This window comes from Amblyomma americanum, chromosome 1 (assembly GCF_052857255.1).
Source record: "Amblyomma americanum isolate KBUSLIRL-KWMA chromosome 1, ASM5285725v1, whole genome shotgun sequence".
Classification (NCBI taxonomy): Eukaryota; Metazoa; Arthropoda; class Arachnida; order Ixodida; family Ixodidae; genus Amblyomma; species Amblyomma americanum.
Genome location: NC_135497.1, coordinates 483,079,807 through 483,099,529, shown reverse-complemented (window position 1 = coordinate 483,099,529; position 19,723 = coordinate 483,079,807). Strand labels below are relative to the sequence as shown.

Sequence of the window (19,723 nt, the reverse complement as noted above, 5' to 3'; positions counted from 1 at the left end):
CTGTGCTAAGCAATATTCTCTTAAGCAGGGTGGAAGGAATGATTGCCAAGAAATTGCATGGGCTGGGGGAAATCTTTTGCTACGTCTATGATTTTCTGGTCTTTTACAAAGGTTGTGATAGTGTGGGACCTGTACATATTGTGAACTTGTTTAAGGAGCAAGGCCTTTGTCTTAAGTTTACCTTGGAGAAAATGTCCCAACAAAAAGAGCTGCGGTTTCTGAACCTTACCTTGATGTTCTGCACACGCCATGTGTGCTAGCGATATTCACCCAGGAGTGTTAAGCAGCTACTTGACTGTTGGTCGAACGATTCTAAGCTAGTGAAAGATAGCATTGCGTCGTCAAGTCTAGGCTCGGTATTGGTGAAGCCATGCTTTTACAGCGTGACAACTGGTTTCCAAGAGAAGATTTTAAGGCTAATGAAAGCATGATTTCCCAACCATGCTATTGCAGAAGCGTGCGATAAATTGTTAAAGCTGAGCATATAAGATTGGGCAAGTTGGTCTGACATGCTAAAGATAAGAATGGCGCAGCATCAAGTAACGAGGACAACAGGAGAGCACACCCACGCACAAGTGCCATCCTTGGAGCGGATGCAGAATCTAAGAGCGTGTACTTGACATTCAGCGTTGGCAGCCAAGGATCGGGCTCGTTCAATCTTTAGCGTTCAAATCCGTGTTTCCTCGTTTCCTTGACTGTAAACGCTGAATGTCAAGCACGCACTCTTGGATTTTGTATCTGCTCCAGGGTTGGCACTTGTGTGTGGGTGTGCTGTCCTGCTTTCCTCGTTACTTGATGCTGTGCCATTCTTCCCTTTAGCATGTTAAAAGCTGAAACCCCTTCGCAGGGACTGGCATGATCAGGCTGGGGCCAGCCAGTGAGATGCAAAAAGACTGACTGTGTTGTTGCAAAATTTGAAAACTGTGGCCAGAAGGTATGACATAAAAATGGTGTGTTCGGCCCCTAATAAGTTGTCTACAATCTGTAAAATTGTTAATAACTTTGTGAATTTCGTTAGGGAAAAGCACATGTGTCGAGTGAAACGTGGCAACATATATGTGCCTTGCAACCATTGCATGCATTGCATACCATTATCATGTGGTTGGGTTTATGTTGGTGAAACTGGAATGTGTATCAATGTAAGACTACAGGAGCATGAGAGGTATTTGGATATTGGTAGGGGTTGTAACTTATCTGCATATTACAAGGGATGTGAAGGCTGCTAGCCATTCCTTTCGGCAACACGCATTTTGGCACTACGTTCACAGCAGATTAACCAGAAAATTATCGAGGCTAGACACATCTTATGACTCGGTGACGACTGTGTGAGTGTGCTGCCCATAGCGTTAACATGCAGCGGGTTGGACTGTCTAGATGAGAGGAATGTTAAGGGCAATCTTTTACTTACGTTGTGATGTAGCTTATGTGTAATTGTGTAGTTTGTGGTGTGTGGCTTTTCTGTATACTCTCTGTTCACTTCAATAAACTTCAGTTGCGAGTCAGTGCCTGTTTTGTTTCTTTTTCGTCCCTGTCTCGTGCTGATAGATTCAAGTACTTGTAGAGTAGATTCACTGAATTGTGTACTTGCAGAGGCTTGTGAAAAAACGAGAGGAATTTTCTTTCTTTTATGCGGAATGGAAGGTTGAAATTTTTTTACTTAAATGTTTGCAGCATTAAATTCTATTCGGAAAGGTAAAACCCACTTTATTGTACATTTTGTGTGCAATGGTGCCGGTGGCTGCATGCAACTGAAAACATTCGTCCAGGTTATCTAGCTAGCGTCGTTCTTCCTTGTGCCACATTTTCTGAAATAATATTTTGTCAGATTTATTTCAATCAGAATTTCTAAGAACATATTGGTGATCACATAATTTGGTGATCACATATGACATAATTCAAAGCGTGATCATTGGTATTTTTTAGTCAGGGGCAGTACAATGAGAAGTACATAGTATATAGTAAAATTAAATATGACAAGTCTAACATAAACAAAACTTTTTTTTAAAGGAAAATTTTGCTCTCGAAGTGCTGGAGTGACATGGCATTATGAAGACGTGGACAGTGTGCTGTATTCATGATGGCACGAGAACTTGCGTACTGTGCTTCAGGTAACTGGTGAGTACCTTGGTGCTGTGCTTCTGCTAATGTAGCCAAATTATGTTTTTAATCTAAGAGTGTATCTGAAAACTTAAGCAAAAATTGAGTAGTATTTAGATATTCTTGCACCAGATACCACTGTGAGAATTAGTTATTAATGATGTGTCTCACATGTACCCTTGTCTGCTGAATATAGTAAGCATGGCTTTCGAGCTGAGTGCCTCTGACGTATGAAAAAAAAAAAATGGCCACTGGGCTGCTCCACAACGCGTGGAGCAGCCCAGTGTAGCACATTCAGGCTTCAGGAGTGGAGAATGAAGGCAGTAAATAATTTAAGAGTAGAAAACACAGCACAAACCACAGGACCAGGAAACTGACAGGACACACCGACCCTGATGACACTCTTTGCATGAAGGGTGTTATAAAGTTGCCTGTCATGTAGAGCAAGATGGAGGTCGCACAGGACGGGTGTTAAATATGAGTTGATGCAGACACCTGTCATTACGTAGTACTCACTGTAGAACTCGAGCAAGAAGCAAAGGTAACAGCTGAGCATGGCCACTCTTGTGCTTTCCTCCGCAAGCAATCTAGAATTGCACTTAGAAATCTTTTATGCTTTCTCTTGACATATACATCATTGCTGCATGTGGCGAGGAAAAGTACATACCCTTGATGTCAAGTGACAGTGAACTCACAGGGCTGGTAACAGCTCACTGAGGTGTTGTGGTATATCTACAGGGCACCTCATGAGAACAAAGAGCCCTTGAAGGAATTCTCTCAAAGTTTGTTGCCACATGGACCTCTTCGTAATCAATGACTCTAAAAGGCAAGCCTTCCTTTAGTGTCACAAAAAAAGGCCTAGGACATGGGTCTTTTTGCTTCTCCATTAGTGCCAAAATGTTTGCTAGCGAGATCTTTCGCAGATATATAATTATTTCACAAAATGTGAAGAAGGAGACTGAAGCTGCACCAAGCAGTACCAGTAAAAAACTTATCACAGCTGTTCAAAAAGCAGAAAGACTCATGCCTTCATCCTTATTTTACATCAGACACATGAGGACACTTCGTCTTTCTGGGTCATCATTTTAAAAAGGTTCACATGGCAACGGCCTTTGGTTAAATTTCTGCCAAGAGCCCTTTTTTGAAACTTGAGCATCCGTTCCTTGTGAGGCACACTGCAGAGATATTGGAATGCCATAATAAAAAGCGTCATAATCTGCCGCAACAAGCATGCCCGGGGACTTTGACTTCGTCTTGTCTTGCCTATAACAAATTGGATGGACGATAAATTCGGCAAGCGTCTCCCACCTTTTTCAGATGTTACCAATGTTCCTTGCTCGCTAAGTTGTGGATTTAGTACTATGTACAGAAAGGCACCTGCATTGAATTGCATCTGGCCCCCATCCTGAGCTACTTTCTATTTGCACAAAATGATAAGCAACTGTAAAGACTTTCATGCGCACAGTGCCGCCCGGGAAAGCGCATTTTGTCTGCTTCTTTCTGGACCTGTGGTTTTTACTGTTTACTGTTATGAGAAATGAATTTTGGGCAATAAATTATAACGGGTTGGTTCTCGGTGAATGGCTTTTGAAAGCTTCTACGAAAGCCGATTGTTCAATAGCGGATGGTTGAAATGTATTTGTGAAATTTATATTTGGTGTTGTGTGACCACTAAATGAGGATTTTTTTTATGCTTTTCAGATGGATCCGACAGCAATGTGCAGATGTACAATGTGTGTAGTTTGCCATGAAAATAAAACGTATGTACTTGTACTCACCCAAACACTTACCACTCTTTCATTCTAAGCTGCATTCTTTGTACGTATGCACTACATAATATGCGTAAAGGAAAGCCTTGTACATAATACTTATTTCTTCGGCACCTGGACGGCTATATCTGCAGTGAACATTGCGGGCAGAAGCTATACGAAGACGCATGTTCATGTACTACAGAAAGTACATAATTACAATACAGATAATTTCCGCTCTAGATGAAATCACTTCCGAGTAAACGGAGGACGTATGCATACACATTGCGGAAACTTCAATAAGAACAAAACATAAGCATTCGTTGTGAAAAAACGATTTCGGTCTCGTGCATAGCATGGCGTAACTTTCCGTTACCAAGAATGTGACAGTCGTCATACGGAGTCTCTGTTTCTGACATTTAGTCCGTACCTCATGTTGCGGAAAACCCTCCGGCAACGCATTACCAGCGGGTTTCTCTGTACTGCGGAGCATTTTTTTTTACAGTGTACGTAGCGGCAATCTGCGCTTTCATTTTTTTTTCTTTCATCGGAGGACGTTCGGCGCGAATCGGGTCTTCTCCATTCCACATTTCCAGACCCTGCGTGAAGCTTCTGGATCGTTGAGCCTTGCGCGATTGTTGAACAAACGTCCTGATGCTGCGCTGAACTTAGAACACGATGTATTTTCACGGGTAAACTCTTGGTCGCCGGTACGTGTAATTCCGTTCTCTCGTTGTGGAACTTTGGATGGAAACGCGGCGATTGCGCGAGAGCTCTCTTCGCGAGACTCGTCTCACTTCTCGACTCGCCGTGCTGGCTCACTGACTGCGGCGCTCGGTTCAAAGGCAGAGTATTTTATCCAGACAACACAATGCAGTTGCCTAGGTGGCAAACCAAAACGCGAATAAATTACTTGTCTGCAACGCAACTGTTTTGATCCCAGCCCCGCCGGCCGCTCATTGGCGAGGTGAAAGGAGAAAAAAGGATAAGAAACGCTCTTCGCTTGAAATTTCATTGCACGTTAAAGAATCCCGGAATCCGCTACGAACGTGCACTGACATCGCACAGCACACGGGCGCCTTACCGTTTCTTCATGGAGGAAAAACGGTAAGGCGCCCGTGTGCTGTGCGATGTCAGTGCATTTAAAGCTCCCCAGATGGTCGAAATTATCCGGAGCCCTTCACTACGGCACCTCTTTCTTCCTTTTTTCTTTCACTCCCTCCTTTATCCTATGCCTTACGGCGCGGTTCAGGTGTCCAACGATATATTAAAACAGATACTGCGCCATTTCCTTTCCCAAAAACCAACTATTGTTATATGCCTCGATGCCCGGTGTAATCTCGATTCTCCTCCGCAGGCAGTGTCGTTGGCGCTTTTTGTCGGCAGCGTGATCGCTCCATGGTGTCAGCGCACGGACACAATTCGTCTGCGCATGCGCGTTCTAAGGCGTAATGCGAGTACACCGCCGTTCGCACTTCAGTTCGGGCTTTTCGCTCCCGCGCATTCGTTAAAATTTGCAGCTGCAGCGGAAAAAGATGAGCCCGGCACTCTTGTTATCGGCGTGTTCGTAATCGCAGTGCCAAGTGTTCTGCAGTTCCGGTGGTACATCATTTGTACAGTCGTCCACAGACCTGTCTAGAGTGCTCGAACTCCGTGCCGTCTGTGCTGGATGGACGGACGGACGGACGGATCCTTTAAATCAGGCGGTGGTTCAAGCCACCTAGCCATGACTTGTGAAATTTTGTCTTGATTTTAGCCACCGATCAGACAACCTTCGCTTGGTTACTTCTACCCTCTTAAAATCTACTTTCCTTCGCTGTCTTTAAACCCGAATGCTTTGGATAAATCAGCCCCGCTGCTTTTCACTGTGAAGCCCTTTACAGAAAAGTACCAAGTGTTCAGACGTTTCCTCCTCCTACGCGCTCAGCGCACAACGTGTCTATCTCATAGTTGCTGTTTACAAACAATGCGGCAGCAGCGGGCCACGGCGTACCATTTGAGGTGCGGCGTAGGCCCACTTTCCTTAACTGCTCGAGTTTCTGTTTTTGGTCGTGCTCACAGGCTGACGTTTACGACGTTCACCGATATCTCAAGGTGGAATTCAGTGCGAAACTCTTGTTGCGTGCAAGGATTTGAGCGCGCTCGGCGACAACGATAGCACGGGCATTTCGTATACTGCGACACTGCTCGGAGCCGTCGGTCAAGAGACCGCCGCTGTTCACTGTGGGGCATTCGCGCTGTTCGTCCACCAGTATTTCAGTCTTGCGCTACGGAGTGCGCGTCGGCGTATTGTGGCAATGTTTCGATTCTTAATTGTGCGTGCAGTGTGCGTGTGCCATTCGCGCTCCCGTTTCCATCGGGAGTGAAACCTCTTTGCTACTTATGCGTGTTCTTGCAACGCTCAGCGATTGTAACTGGTGTTGATTATAATATAACTGTCATTTTATTGCTTTATCGGCGATTGCGCTTGTATCAGCGGCGGGGGTCATGACATATGGGCTGAGAGCGATATAGTAAAGGAAACAGCTGCGCTCGATTTGTTCTTAGTACATAGAAACTCTGTTGCATGCCCGTTTGAAGAGTTTAAAGCCCCAGCTCGATGGGCACATCCTAGACGGACGGACACAGCGCCTAGCGCACGGGCGTACGCTGGAGCCTATCCGCATGCGCGAGGTGCGACGCGCGAGCAGGCGCGAGCGGTGGCACAGATATCTGGCATGTCAGATATCCGCACCTGCGCACGGGCGCTCGCGCGCGCGTCAGAAGCGGGATCTGGTTTACAACAATCGGATGACCGCGGGGCTCTCGGGGGCTTTTTTTTCATGGCTTGGCGCTCTTTCCACTCTTCTTCGCTGTTTAAGTTGTCCTTTGAGAGCCCCCCCCCCCTCCCCCTAAACCCCCTTTCTTCACGCCTTGAAATTTCTTCCGTGGGCCCGAGAGGAGGAATGAGCCAGCGCCAGGAGCATGGAGGTACATGCACCTTTTCGACGTTCGTCGCGGCGCTGGGAGCGCAGGCGCTCCTCACATGCGCGAGGAAGCGTTCATGGAGTTGCCGCTCAACGTTTGTGACGTAAGTGTATAGCGAGTGTACTTGCCTCGGGGACGTGCCGGGCTCAATTTAATTTGTTCTTATCGAAGTCAAGTCTGTATTTTTAGATTCGTTTCCTGTAGTAGGTTGGCTATTGCTTTTCTGGCTGAGGTCATGGTCAAGAAGTGTGAAAAAGGTGAATCATTTTCGCGCTTTGCGACAGTGAAAATGTTTCAACTGTCGATATGATTTCTGGATTTCGTTTGCCACCTTTCGTGTATTGTATGAACATTATTGCTCTAAGCTTTCTTAGTGTAATGAAGCTCTAACTGAATTTTGAGGCCTTTTCTCACACGTGATTATTGTGCCGATGTCCTGTGATAGTGTTATTTGAGGTATAAAGTACTTATTGGAATAAGAATGCACATATGCATTGAGTTGCAATGACGGCTGTGGTTATGTTGAAGAAATATAATGTGATGCGTTCATTACGTACGTAAATTGACTCTCATTGTCTGTATTGTGGATCGCAATTAAAGTGTACTGGACGGATGGACAGAAGGATGGACTAATGAATGGATGAGGCTGAACCCTTTAAATCCGGTGATGGCTCAAGCCACCTAGCCATGACTCGTGAAATTTCAATCTTGATTTTAGCCACCAATCAGATAACCTTTGCTTGTACTTCTGTCCAGTTAAAATCTACTTTTCCTTCACTGTCCTTAAACCCCAATGCTTTGAATAAATCAACCCTGCTGCTTTCCACTGTAGGGTGAAGCCCTTTACAGAAAAGTATCATGTGTTCAGCCGCTTCCTCCTCCTCTCCACACGCACCGCATAACGCGTATCTCGTGGTACCTGACTCTAGTCCAGAGAACTCCCGTCTTGGCCTCGAACAACAAAGAGCTTCCGCTACAATTCTCGTAGATATTTTCTTTGGCAATTTCCTGCTTCAAGATTGTGTATTTTCCCAGTGCCAATTTCGTCAGCATGGATAAGCATGTAGGGCTGGGCTAGTTGGTTCTGGGTATAATTATGGGACATCATTCCAGCGTGCAGAAACACATGGACAGAGAGAGTAGACACCATAGACGCCTTGCATAAACAATGCTTTAGGCATCACGACAAAGCCCCCCTCTTTTTTTGCAACCATCAGGGCTAAAACTTTGTTCTTCAGGTAATAAAAAGTGGATCTAGCATTGACCGCTTGGGGGCTAGCGGTGGCAAAGGGTGGCTTTGTCGTGATGCCAAGAGCATTGTTCAGGCCCGGCGTCTGTAGTGTCTGCTCTCTTTGTCCATGTGTTTATGTACACTGGAATGATGTCTGATAATTATTCATCAGCATCTCTGTTTTCCACAGAGCTCTCTGTTTCTTTAACCTTTTTCTTAACCAACAATTGCTGATTTGCCCCACCAACTGCTGTCCAGATATTTGGTTGTCAATTTTCTAGTTCGCTTTCACCATTTTGTATCCACATTCCTCATGTACAGCTAACAGAAAACTTTCCTAGCTCACTGCTTTCCCGCTTTTCTCTCAAGCACTCCTCAAATGCTATCTTTTTATTAGCTTTTCTGCTCTCGAACGACGTGCATCCCATGTCACCCTGTGCCCTCTGATTTGATATGTAGCCATGTGCTCCCAAAGCTAGCCTCCCTACGCCAGGTTGGTTAATTTCTAACCTTGCTTGAACATCTGGTATCATGCACAGAACCGCAGTGCTGAAAGTCAGACTAGGAACCATCACTCCTTTCGAGATCCTTCTTAGCACTTCGTACGTATTGTAATTCCACAATGCCCAATTTTTCATGAAAGCTGCATTCCTACTAGCTTTAGTCATTGCATATTTTTCATGCTCTGTCAGATATTCAGCACCGTTATTTATCTACACCCGAAAATACTTGTACTTATCCACTACTTTTAGCATGAACTCCTGTATTCTATGCTCGCCGCCCTCATCATTAAATGTCATGACGGCAGACTCTTCTTCTCTCAACAATCCTCTTGAATAACGTTGTCATAGGTTCCCCTGATATCCAGAAACGTTAGCCATAAGGGCCTGTATTCCTTTTCAGCAATCTCTATACACTGCGTCAATTAAAACAGATTGTCTCCCGACCTCCTTTGTTTCCAGAACCCCTTTTTTAGCTCCCCTAGCACACTCTCGTTCTCCACCCAAGCCTGCAGTCTGTCCTTGATAATCTGTATCACCACCCTGTAAACCACAGACATCACTGTTATGGGGCTAGTTGTTTATGACAGCTTTGTCCCTCTTTCCCTGCTTAATGGCCAACCATCAACGGCTTTGCCATCCACTATAATTTTTCTCACTACTTCTCTTCATGTTTGCTTGGATTTTGGACCTAGCTTCTTTATTAACACAGTCACAATACCATCTGGTCCTCTCGACGTGCTACTAGGAACCTTCTTCTCTGCTCTTTCCCACTTTCTTTGTCCAAGTGAAACAATTGCAGTAACCGGACTAGCCTCCTTCGATAAATTATGTGCAACATTTCCTTGTTTTTAAAATTTTGCTGTCATCCTTGTTCCTATATGTTCTATTGCTTCGTCCCTTTCTAGCCGAATGCCCTGGTCTGTAACTATAAACCTTTGCTCTAGCTTAGTCTTATTACTCATGGAGTTGAGAAGTTTCCGAAATTTATGAGCTGTTTTTCTATCTTTTTTATATACTTTTGATATCCACTGGGCACCCTTTCTTCTAATTTTTCTCGTTGATCAAATAGGATGCTTTCCTTCTACACTTTATGAAGGTATCCCGTTTGCTGTCTACTTCAGCTTTGCCTTCTCCCCTCTTCTTGGAATATCTGCGTTCCTTGGACGCTTCTTGACGTTTTACTATAGCCTTCTTGACCTCCTCACCCCACCAACTCTTGGGTTTGCGTCTTTTTTTCCCTTTTTCCTCACTCGCACCTTAGCTAGCTCTAGCTCAAGTAATCGAATTAATATGGTATAAGTCCATTGTGTTTCCTTATCCTGAAATATTTTTTTCTCAATTTGCTTGGCTGCTGCTTCAAATTGCTTTTCTGAGTAAAATTTTCCGTCTGATTGTACATCTCCCTTCAGTTCTACATTTGTTTCTCTTCTGGAACACGGCTTGATACGTTTGTGTGTCATTGCCTAGACTTCTGGAGCCATGGTAATGTATGCTTATTACCCCTAACCTATTATACATCCTATGGGACATAAGTGCATAACCTATCGTCGAGTGCAGACTCCCTGCCTCCCAAGTCACGAGCCCTTTACATTTCTCGGTACTGTTGCATGCAAAGAAATCATGCCTGTCGCACATATCCAGCAGTATGCTTTCTGTCGAATCTGTGTACCCATCCAGGTCTCCTATGTGTGCATTCATGTCGCCTAATATAATTATCTCGCCCTGTCCTCCTAGCTCATCAACGTCGCTTGCGATACAATCTACCATTTTTCTGTCTTCCTCGTTGGCCGTGAGCGAAAAATCCCTCCTCTCTCTCCTCCTCCTCCTCCTTGCAATGTACGCCACTGCCCCAACAGATAGCGCGCGACAGCAGCGCCTCCCGCTCGTCTCGTTCGGGCGCAGTGGGGCCGCGCGGGCACGCAGGAATCACGCGGTGAGCGGCGAACGACGCAGCACACATCCAAAGCGCGCTCACCACGAAGCTTGCGGCTTGCTGCCCATTCGTTCGGCGCGGAAGCTATGCTGGCGTTCGTGGCATCGGGTTTGTCAAGAACGATGTGCCGACGAACTACGACTGCAACTTGAGTACTGCGCGTTTCGGCAAGGCGCCTGGCAGCGATTTTAAGTCATTTGCCACTCCGCGCGTCCGTTTCACGGTACGCAGCAGAGCCAGTTGTCTAACAGGCAAGGCGTCGCGCCGAACAGGCGATGGCGTTCTGTGGGCTCCCTGGCAGTGCTACAACATGCTGTCGCGTTCCACTCTTTAAGGCGAAGCTTAAGCGTCCTCCAATTTTTATGTATGAACGTCCTAATTCCATCTCCTTTCTGCTGCCCTCTGTTCTATTGCAATATTCCCATGCATAGTCTGGCTCGGCTGCTGGCCCGAAAGACGCGTGTTCGATCCCAGCCGCGGCGGTCCAATTTGGATGGAGGCGAAATTCTAGAGGTCCGTGTACTGTGCGATGTCAGTGCACGTTAAAGAACCCCAGGTAGTCGAAATTTCCGGAGCCCTTCACTACGGCGTCTCTCATAGCCTGAGTCGCATTGGGACGTTAAACACCCATAAACCAAACCAAACCATGCATAGTCTGGATTACAAGGTTGTTGCTCCATGTCCCTAAGACGTGTTTCGACTGAACCATGTAACATTAATTCCTCCTGCCTTAACTGTTCTTCTAGTTCTTCCCATTTCAGCCTATTCCTGCCACCATGCATGTTAATTTACCCTATATCTGAATTAACTTAGCACTGGTGCTTGCGTCTATTTCTTCTCGTATGGTTCCATCGTCCCTTTGATCTTGGTTCATCCTTGTCTACACTCGTGCCCTCAGGGCTCTTGGTCCCCCCAGAAACACTGTAGCCTGGCGACCTATCCTACCCCCACCCTCTTTGCCAGTGGCACCACTGTAGCGAATGCCATCCTGTGCAAAAGGGTGGAAGCCGGCCTTGTACACATTCCTGTTAACTTCCTTTACCTCGTATCTTAGTCGTTGACTCATTAATCTAATTAGAGTATTAGCCTCAACTACCCTACTTTTCATCCCGCTAGACTGCCTCTGGACCTCTGAAATTGTGCATATGGTCACATGCACCCTCTCAGAGGCCTCTCTAAGGCTACACATCCCCGCTTCTGTTTCTCGAGATTCTGGCTCCTCCCCTTAAGCACATCATTGAGACCAGCATGGATAACTACAAGGTGTTCGTTATCCATGTTGTCCCCTACCACCTCCTGAGCTTTGGTCATTGCATCTACCATGCACTTCCCTGACTGGGCCTCCACCTGCACCCACCTGTCCGCCTTCACTCTCATTAAAATGCATTCCTCAACCCTCGATATGTTTGAGTCACCCACTACTACCAGAACCCTTCTGTGCTGTAACCGTTCGCTTCCTGCCTGCGACTGTTGCCCTCCGAATCGCGCTAGCCGGCTCTCCTGCTGTCGTACACTACTGTTGCATGTCATCATGTCCGTTGTTACCTTTCCGTCTTCCCCATTCAAAGCCTGCTGCGCTGCCACGCGGTAGGGTCGATGATCCTCCTTGTTACAGCTACCTTCTGCGTGAGGAACAACTGTCTTTAGAGGTACCACACTCTCCTCGTCCATCACCTGACGCTGCCCCGAACCGCAGTGACCTGCCTGCCGTAACATGAGCTCTTCCACCTGCTCTTCTAGCTGGGCCTGGTTTTCCCGCTCGTCTTTCAGCTTGCCCACAATTCGCTCCATCAGGACGGCCTTAGTCCCCTCCCTCTTAAGCGACTTGGCGACCTGAGTTTCTAGCTTAATCTGTTCCTCTCGCTCCACCTTCAGGTCCCCATTGAATTCCTTAATCCTAGCTGCCCATTCCACTTCCAACGTCCGAACGGCCTCCTCATAATGCTTACACAGCTTGAACGCGAAGCTAGCCTCTTGGACTGCCTTGGCTAAGCTCCCAAAATCAATCTCATCCAAATAATACCAACGCTTTCACTCCTCGCACTGCACTAGCTCCCCATCCACCCTGGCTTTCCTAGCTTGCGAACCCATCGTCTGGCTAACTACTTAATGTAAAAGCCCGCCAAAATTCCCAAACAAAGCCCTACGGCACACGCACATCCGCTAGCCTTCCTGCCCCTAACACGGCTTAAAACCACCACCCCTACAGCATGTACAAAAACAAATATCAAAAGCACTTAGCTTCGAACAAGGTCGCTGTAGCTCCACAAAAAGCATCCTCCTTTGATGGCGTCACAAGCAGAAGCCTATGCAGTGACATTACAAGCTAGTATTTCACCAAGTAAAGAAACTTGGTGCATATAGCTGCAGCTCTGCACGTTAAATATGAAACACAGCATTGAAATAATGCACAACACTTTGGAACATTTACTGCAGCCAGTGGGTACTCCTAAACTTCTAGAAGCAGTCTGAAAAGTTACGGTCATGTATATTATACACCAAATTAGATCTGTGGATGTGAACCATGCTATTTTGCAGTGGTACAAGTTAGTATTTATGGATCATTCTTAAGGGGGGCGGTCCCATTTTAAACATTTATTTCTTGGACTTTTTTCTTAGAGAGAAAGGGGTTCTGTATGGTTTTCCTGTGTAAAATATCAGGTTTTGGGAAGGAGGCGACAGCCCCTCCCCCATAAATCCTCCCCTGCCGTGTTACTATAGGCACTTTTGGCCATTTAAGTTTCTTTCACCTGTATGAGTGGCTCCTGGAGTTGTGAATCAAAAGTCATTGTTGACATGGCCTTCATTATGAACACGTTATGATACTAAATTTTGCATTCAGGGTCAAGTACTTAAACTTTTTAGTATATTTGCCCAACCTGACTGCTGTATAAGACAGCATTCCTGGCATGGCCAGCCACGCAAAAACCTGCAATGAAGATAAATACATTATTCAAGACTGAAAAAAAATACTGAAGGATTTTTCTTGTCCTCACTGCTGCAAAAGAAGGCACTGTTGACACGGCCAGCTACCGAAACATATGCAATGGAGGCAGATTGCAATATTCAACATCAAGAGCAGCATTAAAAGGCAGGTTGAACACTAAGCTAGGACTTGACCATGCATGACAGCATTCTTCACGAATCGGCAGAAAGCAAGCATGTGCACATTCATGCGGCCTAAATCTGAGAGGGTTGTGCTATTCACCAGAAAGCGTGAATAAAGTGTGGCCAGTATCTAGGCCACTTTTGTGCGAGCATAGCAAGCAAAGAACCCGACTTCAAAAACCTTGCTCAGGGATCTCATGCATAAAATTCTAAATTCATTCTAGCAAAGAAATATTTATTTACAACCTCATGAGCACATTTGACAGTTGTCCACTCAAAAATCATTACGCTATCAAATACAAAGTGCTGCAGAGGGCCATTTAAATATACGCCTCGTGCCAGTAAGCTGGACGGAGAAAGCTTCCAGGTTAACCATGCACTACACTACAAGGAATTATAGATAATGCACGGCAGAGAGTAATAAGTTCAGTTTCAGTGGCACCATGTATAACTGTTTTACAGATAAAGAGAGAACTCAAACAAGCATGCGCTTCAAAGTGTATGCTAGATTTAGTTTTCTCCTTCTGTATTTTGGCAAAAGCTGTGTATTTATACACAATTTCACTGAACTAAAATTTTGTGACCTTCACCTCGCCTGATGAAGTTAACCTTAATATGTAGTGGCTGGCTTGTTGGTTCATCATACTGAGGAATACAGACAGTAGCAACACGGACAAGAAAGACGGACGCAAACACAGGCGCTGGCGAGGTTGTTAGCCAGCATCTGTGTTTGTGTCCGACTTTCTTGTCCGTGTTGCTACTGCGCTGTAGTTCTCAGTAAGTTAACCTTTTAGTCCTGCAATTAACACGAGACTACAATGGACACGACATAAATATACCAGCATATTTTGTCAAGTGCAGCCTACAAGGACTACAGGAACGCATACCTCCACCGTCACAAAACGAAGCAGGCAAAAGCAGTGGAAGACATTGGGTACCATGGTGGGCTATCGCTATAAGTGAAAGTTTCTTCCCGTGCTTACCACAGTTGCGATAAGCGCCTTCGCCGAATGCTACTTGATTATGACCAAGGCCGGATTGTTTCGTTCGAATAAGAGATCGGGGATGACACGGAGACAACGCGGCCCAGAGCAATAATTGGAAGCAGCCGAAAGTCTCGCACGGATATTTCCGAGGTCTCTGTTCTCTGTAAGGCTTTTAAGAATGAAAAGGCAAATAATGGTTCACATCTACATCATCTAGCCAGCATTAGAAGCATAGTGTGGGCTGACTTTCATCTCTTTGGAATGTGCTCGAGAGCTTCGAGGATGCCGGTGCATCGTGTCAATTTGGTGCGCTGTTGCAGCTGAGAGGAAGACAGGATCGGCTATTCATACATTTTCTGGCTCCTTCTACTCGCCAGAACTTCATTTGTATACCACATAGACTGTCAGCTTCTTTAGCTTGTTCGTATCTAGAACTGCAGGCGGCAAGTGCGCTGTGGTAGAGCGTTCAAATCTGTGATGCGCTGCCGAGTTTGTGGCGGAAAGCATGCTTTCAACTACGGTTCTTCCACTTCATCTAACTGCTGTCTGTGCCGCAGTTATTTTACCCATACGGCGATGTCATCAGCGTGTTTAACAGATCCTTTAGAACAGATGCCTGTGCATTGTTGGAATTAAAACAAAATCATTATTATATGCTGGCCTTCTTAATTCTGCACCTGATGTGGAGGCAGCTTTGACTACATCAGCTATTGAAAAGGCACCCACTGGTGTGGTGGAAGATACGCTTAATTCGTTCAGCGAGGCGTTATCATAAGGTCACCTTCAGGCTATGCGGAAGAGACTACATCTCTGCTACTTAGTGTTCTTCCTAATTCCCAACAGTCCTTACCGTTGTGACGCATTGCGTGTGTTGCCAGTCATAAACATCACCGACACTGAATTGGCTCACACAGCGAAGTTAGCCACGTAGATCTACAAATGGTGTCCTATTCGGAAACGGCGAGCTTTTCATAAAAGTCCTAGTAATATAACTCGTCACCCGGACATGCTGGAAGAGAGAGTTTCATCTTTTCCCACTGGTACAGTAATAATTTCCCCTCATATTTCCTGATTTGCTGCATGCTTATTCAAAACACAACACCTGCTTATAACAGGCTTGCAAAAAAAACAGCTTTGAGTGTACTTTAGGATGTTTGGCGCAGATCGTATTACAGTAGAGTCCAGATATTTCAAATATTGGCTCTATCGAACACACAGATTATCCCCTGGAATATGCCATGTAAAAGTATGTATGAAAGTTGCGCTGTGCATCGAACTGCGCACCGGCCGTGCAAGTGGTGCTTCTCCTAACTGCACTCTTCGGTCACTTTCCGGGACTGATTAGCTGCTCGGCCTTTGGCAGCTGCTTGCAGCGGCATCAGCACTGTGAATCCGCTTGACGAGGTGAATGAGGGTTTGCTTGAGGGTGGCCTTCGGTCTCTTGTACTCATTTTCCACGCCACATCGCTGTCATGCTGCCAAGCCAGCCAATATAACTAAAGGTTGACGGCGGCCCTGACAAGGCATTGTGGAAACCTAGTGTACCTTGATTTTAATGACCGATAATTCTATTTATAATGTTGCGGTGGCACGGTTATGTACCCTATAAGGTAGCGGCTAGTTCCAAAGCACCATCCATAGCAGCTTCGATGCAAAGCAGGTTACACGTAGCAGTGCCTTGAGAGCTATGCGCTGCCAGAACGCCGGCGGGCAGCATGTAGCTGCAAGTATAACGCTGCACTAGCGCAATGTATTCTTGCTTGTAGGTTACAGACAAGTTTATCTATTGCTATTTTTATATATCGAATCATCGATATATTGAGCTATTTCGCGTTCCCTTCCATTTCAAGATATTCGGGTTTGACTGTACTTGAGTCTGGGGAAGGGCGAGCGCTAGATAAATAAAATTTTATTGGTCTTGATAAGCTTTTTCGGACAGAGCGTACTAAAATTTTGCGCATTTTATTCTCCGTTTGTCCGAACTATACAAGCTCAAATGTTTACTTCTGCGGGGAGGTTTGAGTTTTCATAAATTCTTTCTACGAGACCGTGCTGTGGAATGTTGTGTTCAATCTGGGTTTATGTGGGTAAGTCAGTAAGAGCAAGTGTTAAATTCTATTAAGACTGCATTTTCCTGCCATTGTATTTAATGGATTTTTGAATACTCAGTGAATTTTCTGTGTCATATTATTCTCCCTCTCAGTGTAGCGAAAATGCTGCGGTGGGCATATATTCTCAGGCCTTTTCTTGGAGCTACCATATACCGTAGTGTAAGAGCCACCCAGCCCGAATTAGCAGCAAACACCAATTGCGTTTATCGTGTAATTTTCCTCGCGCGCAATGTTGTGCGCAGAGCTACCGGATGGCAACAGGTGCCTGTGACACGCACTATGCGACCGTATAGTGCGTTCTGTTAATTCTGGCTCTGCGTGGAACTGCTACAGTGAGGAGGCTTCGCCATTATGCCACTATGTTGCGCATCCTACGCCTTGGCACCAGAAAGAACAAAAGCCTTACCGTCACGCTCGTTTGCTGAGCAAAAGAAAGAATTAAATATTTAGCATAGTGCGATACGCTATCGCGAACCGGTTCTTCAAGGCGCAGCTGGGCCGCCGCGAAAACGGATCACGGTAGCGGATCGCGGATCGGGCTATGGTAAAATTAAATCTCTCTGTGCGAGCGGTCCGCTTTTTTGCAGCCACGCGGCGCGCACGCCTAAGCGCCGGCGCGCGAGAAGAGATGTCCGCATCTGTGCCGTCCGCGGAAGCAGCTGCTAAATAGGCGAAAGAATTGAAACAACGGCAAACGGTCGTAAGTATGCCAGTTGTTCTGGGCCAGTGGCCAACTGACGTCCGACGCGCGCGTGTATGTGCAGTGCTGGAGCTGAGCAGCAACGGTTCGGACTCATCAGAGTACAGCGGCACCACTTCGACGGCGGCGCTGCCCACGGCTGCGGTGCTGCACTACCCGCAGCCACCGGTGTCGGCGTCGGGGCGCCGGGGCTGCCGGTGCGGCGCGGCGAGCATCAACCCTGGCAATCTGACGTGCTTGGGCCAGCGGTGCCCGTGCTACGTGGCCGGCTCGAGCTGCGCGAAGTGCCGCTGCAAAGGGTGCCGAAATCCCATCGACAAGATCACCCAGATCTGGGGCGAGGCCCTTCAGGTGGGCGCCCACGAGTCGGCCAAGTCTGGCGCCGACGGCAAGCCGCCCAAGGGACGGACACACGTGGTGCATATCCTGCATTTGGACCACAAGTGACCAGTGCCGTGGATCTCTCCTTTTTTTCCGAGTCTCAGTTATACTTTCATTATTGCTTTCCCTGTTTTCTGCATCCAATGACATCTGAAGAGCTATTGGAAAAGGAAAAAGAAAGCAGTGTGGTGAACGGTGATGCTGCAGGAAACTCCAGCAAAAGTCAAACTTGGTATGCTACATTTTTTCTTTGTTTTCGATCATCCAGTCTTCGTTATGACGGAAAGTCCACCCTGGAAACTTGCAATGCTTCCCAGGGCCATTTGCCTTGAGTTTCATATCTTGTGGTTAGTCTCGGGGTAAATCATCAAGCTTTAACCATGCATGCCTTATTTAATAAGAATTTTTGAAGCACTAGTATGACATTGTGTGGTGAATTGTCACTGGTTCAGTTTCAGAACTCTGCAGCATCTGACCACTGCGCGGAATTCTGTCATGTTAGCAATATTTACCATCAGCTATCCTTTCTTTTCTATAACATTTGAGTCAATAGCACTGTAATAAAAAATAGCAAAACGGAAATGGGGCAAAACATCAGCTGGAAGATATGCTGCTTTTATGAAAAATTACTGCATGGTTTACGCCGGCATTCTTTACGCCTCGCCTTTTGTGCTTCTTGTCACGTGACTTGAGCTATCACATATTGAAGAATGGCGCCTTTAGCAGCTTTGTACTGAACCTGGATTAAGCTCAGACGTTTCGATTATGTTTTTTGCAGTTATATGCCTATCTGTGGTCAATGTACAGCCCATATGCCTATTGAGCAAAGCAATAATTGCATTCTTCAGGCCACCCTCGAAAGCAAGTTATCTTTGTGATCAGTAACTCCGAAACCGGAACCCAGTAACTCCAATTGGTTCCATATAATACCAGTTGGAATTTCAATTGGAACCAATGGACTTTTCAGCTGGGATCAGTCCACACTAAACCTCAGATGGTCAAAGTTATTTCGGAACCCTACACTACAGGCACTCTTCCTCTTTTTCACTCCCTCATACATTCCTTTACTCACGGCATATTGGAATTGCTTGGTTCCGTAAATCCAACACAGTTTGTACGCTCACACAGTTTTCATTCAGACACCACTGCGCTCAAGTTACATATTGGCCTTTCTTTTTCCACCGAGGAATTTGTCTGGTAGCACTTCCTGCCGAATATTTAACACAAACGACGAACTGCTTTCTTCAGACAAGCAGCTTTTTTACTGATGAAACTCACTCCGTCCGATAGCGGGGCCATTTCTCCAGACTACGGGCCAGCCGGCAATGTGAGAGTTCCTCTGCTTTTCTTTGTAAATGACCAATTGCTTTCCTCTCCGCAGGTGGTCACGAGATTTGTGTTTTTCAGTTTTCTGTCGTTTATTTTTTTCATTACACTCTCTTTCGGGGACCTGCTAGTTAAAAACATTGTTGTGCTTTGAAGGGGCGAATACACTGCCTCATCTGATATTTAAATGGCTCATGTAGTAATTTTTGTAGGACTTCATTTTCTCCCTTGTGCTTTTAATTTAATGGTCTGTCGATACAGCACATATTTTAGTTTTCATGTTTGATGTCAAACCGACCACGCAGTCCGAGCGAGGCTGCGCAGTGGTTATCAGTGATTGTCTGAACATCTGTTAAAACGAAAATAAAAATTTAATGAATTGAGTGTGTGTGTTCTGCTTGCATCCTGATTGCTTAACGAGGTACTGAGACATTCTGTTCAGGTCCAAGCTGTCGGGCCTTTCTCGGCCAAGCAACGCGACAAGACTTTATTTCTTCGTTCATGCAACAAGAATGAAAATCGCGTGCATTTTGGTCAGGAAATGAAGAGGTAAATTTTTTTTAATCCTTTAATGATTGTGCCTTGTGATGCCTGCAGCATTTTACGCTCAAATTCTACAAGTGAAATTGTTT

At 45.9% G+C, this 19,723-nt stretch overlaps 1 protein-coding gene and 1 pseudogene across 1 annotated transcript in view; one reads left to right on the top strand and one right to left on the bottom strand.

Moving 5' to 3' along the window:
- The window catches only part of LOC144127165 (uncharacterized), a 75,644-nt gene extending 56,225 nt beyond the window's left edge, over nucleotides 1-19,419 (top strand). Inside the window, exon 2 of the mRNA XM_077660465.1 lies at nucleotides 17,449-19,419. Coding sequence (XP_077516591.1) covers nucleotides 17,449-17,831 — 383 coding nt within the window. The 3' untranslated portion in view covers nucleotides 17,832-19,419. The remainder of the gene's footprint in view (nucleotides 1-17,448) is intronic.
- Nucleotides 11,360-14,528, bottom strand: LOC144102375 (uncharacterized; annotated as a pseudogene).
- Nucleotides 19,420-19,723: the final 304 nt, after the last annotated feature.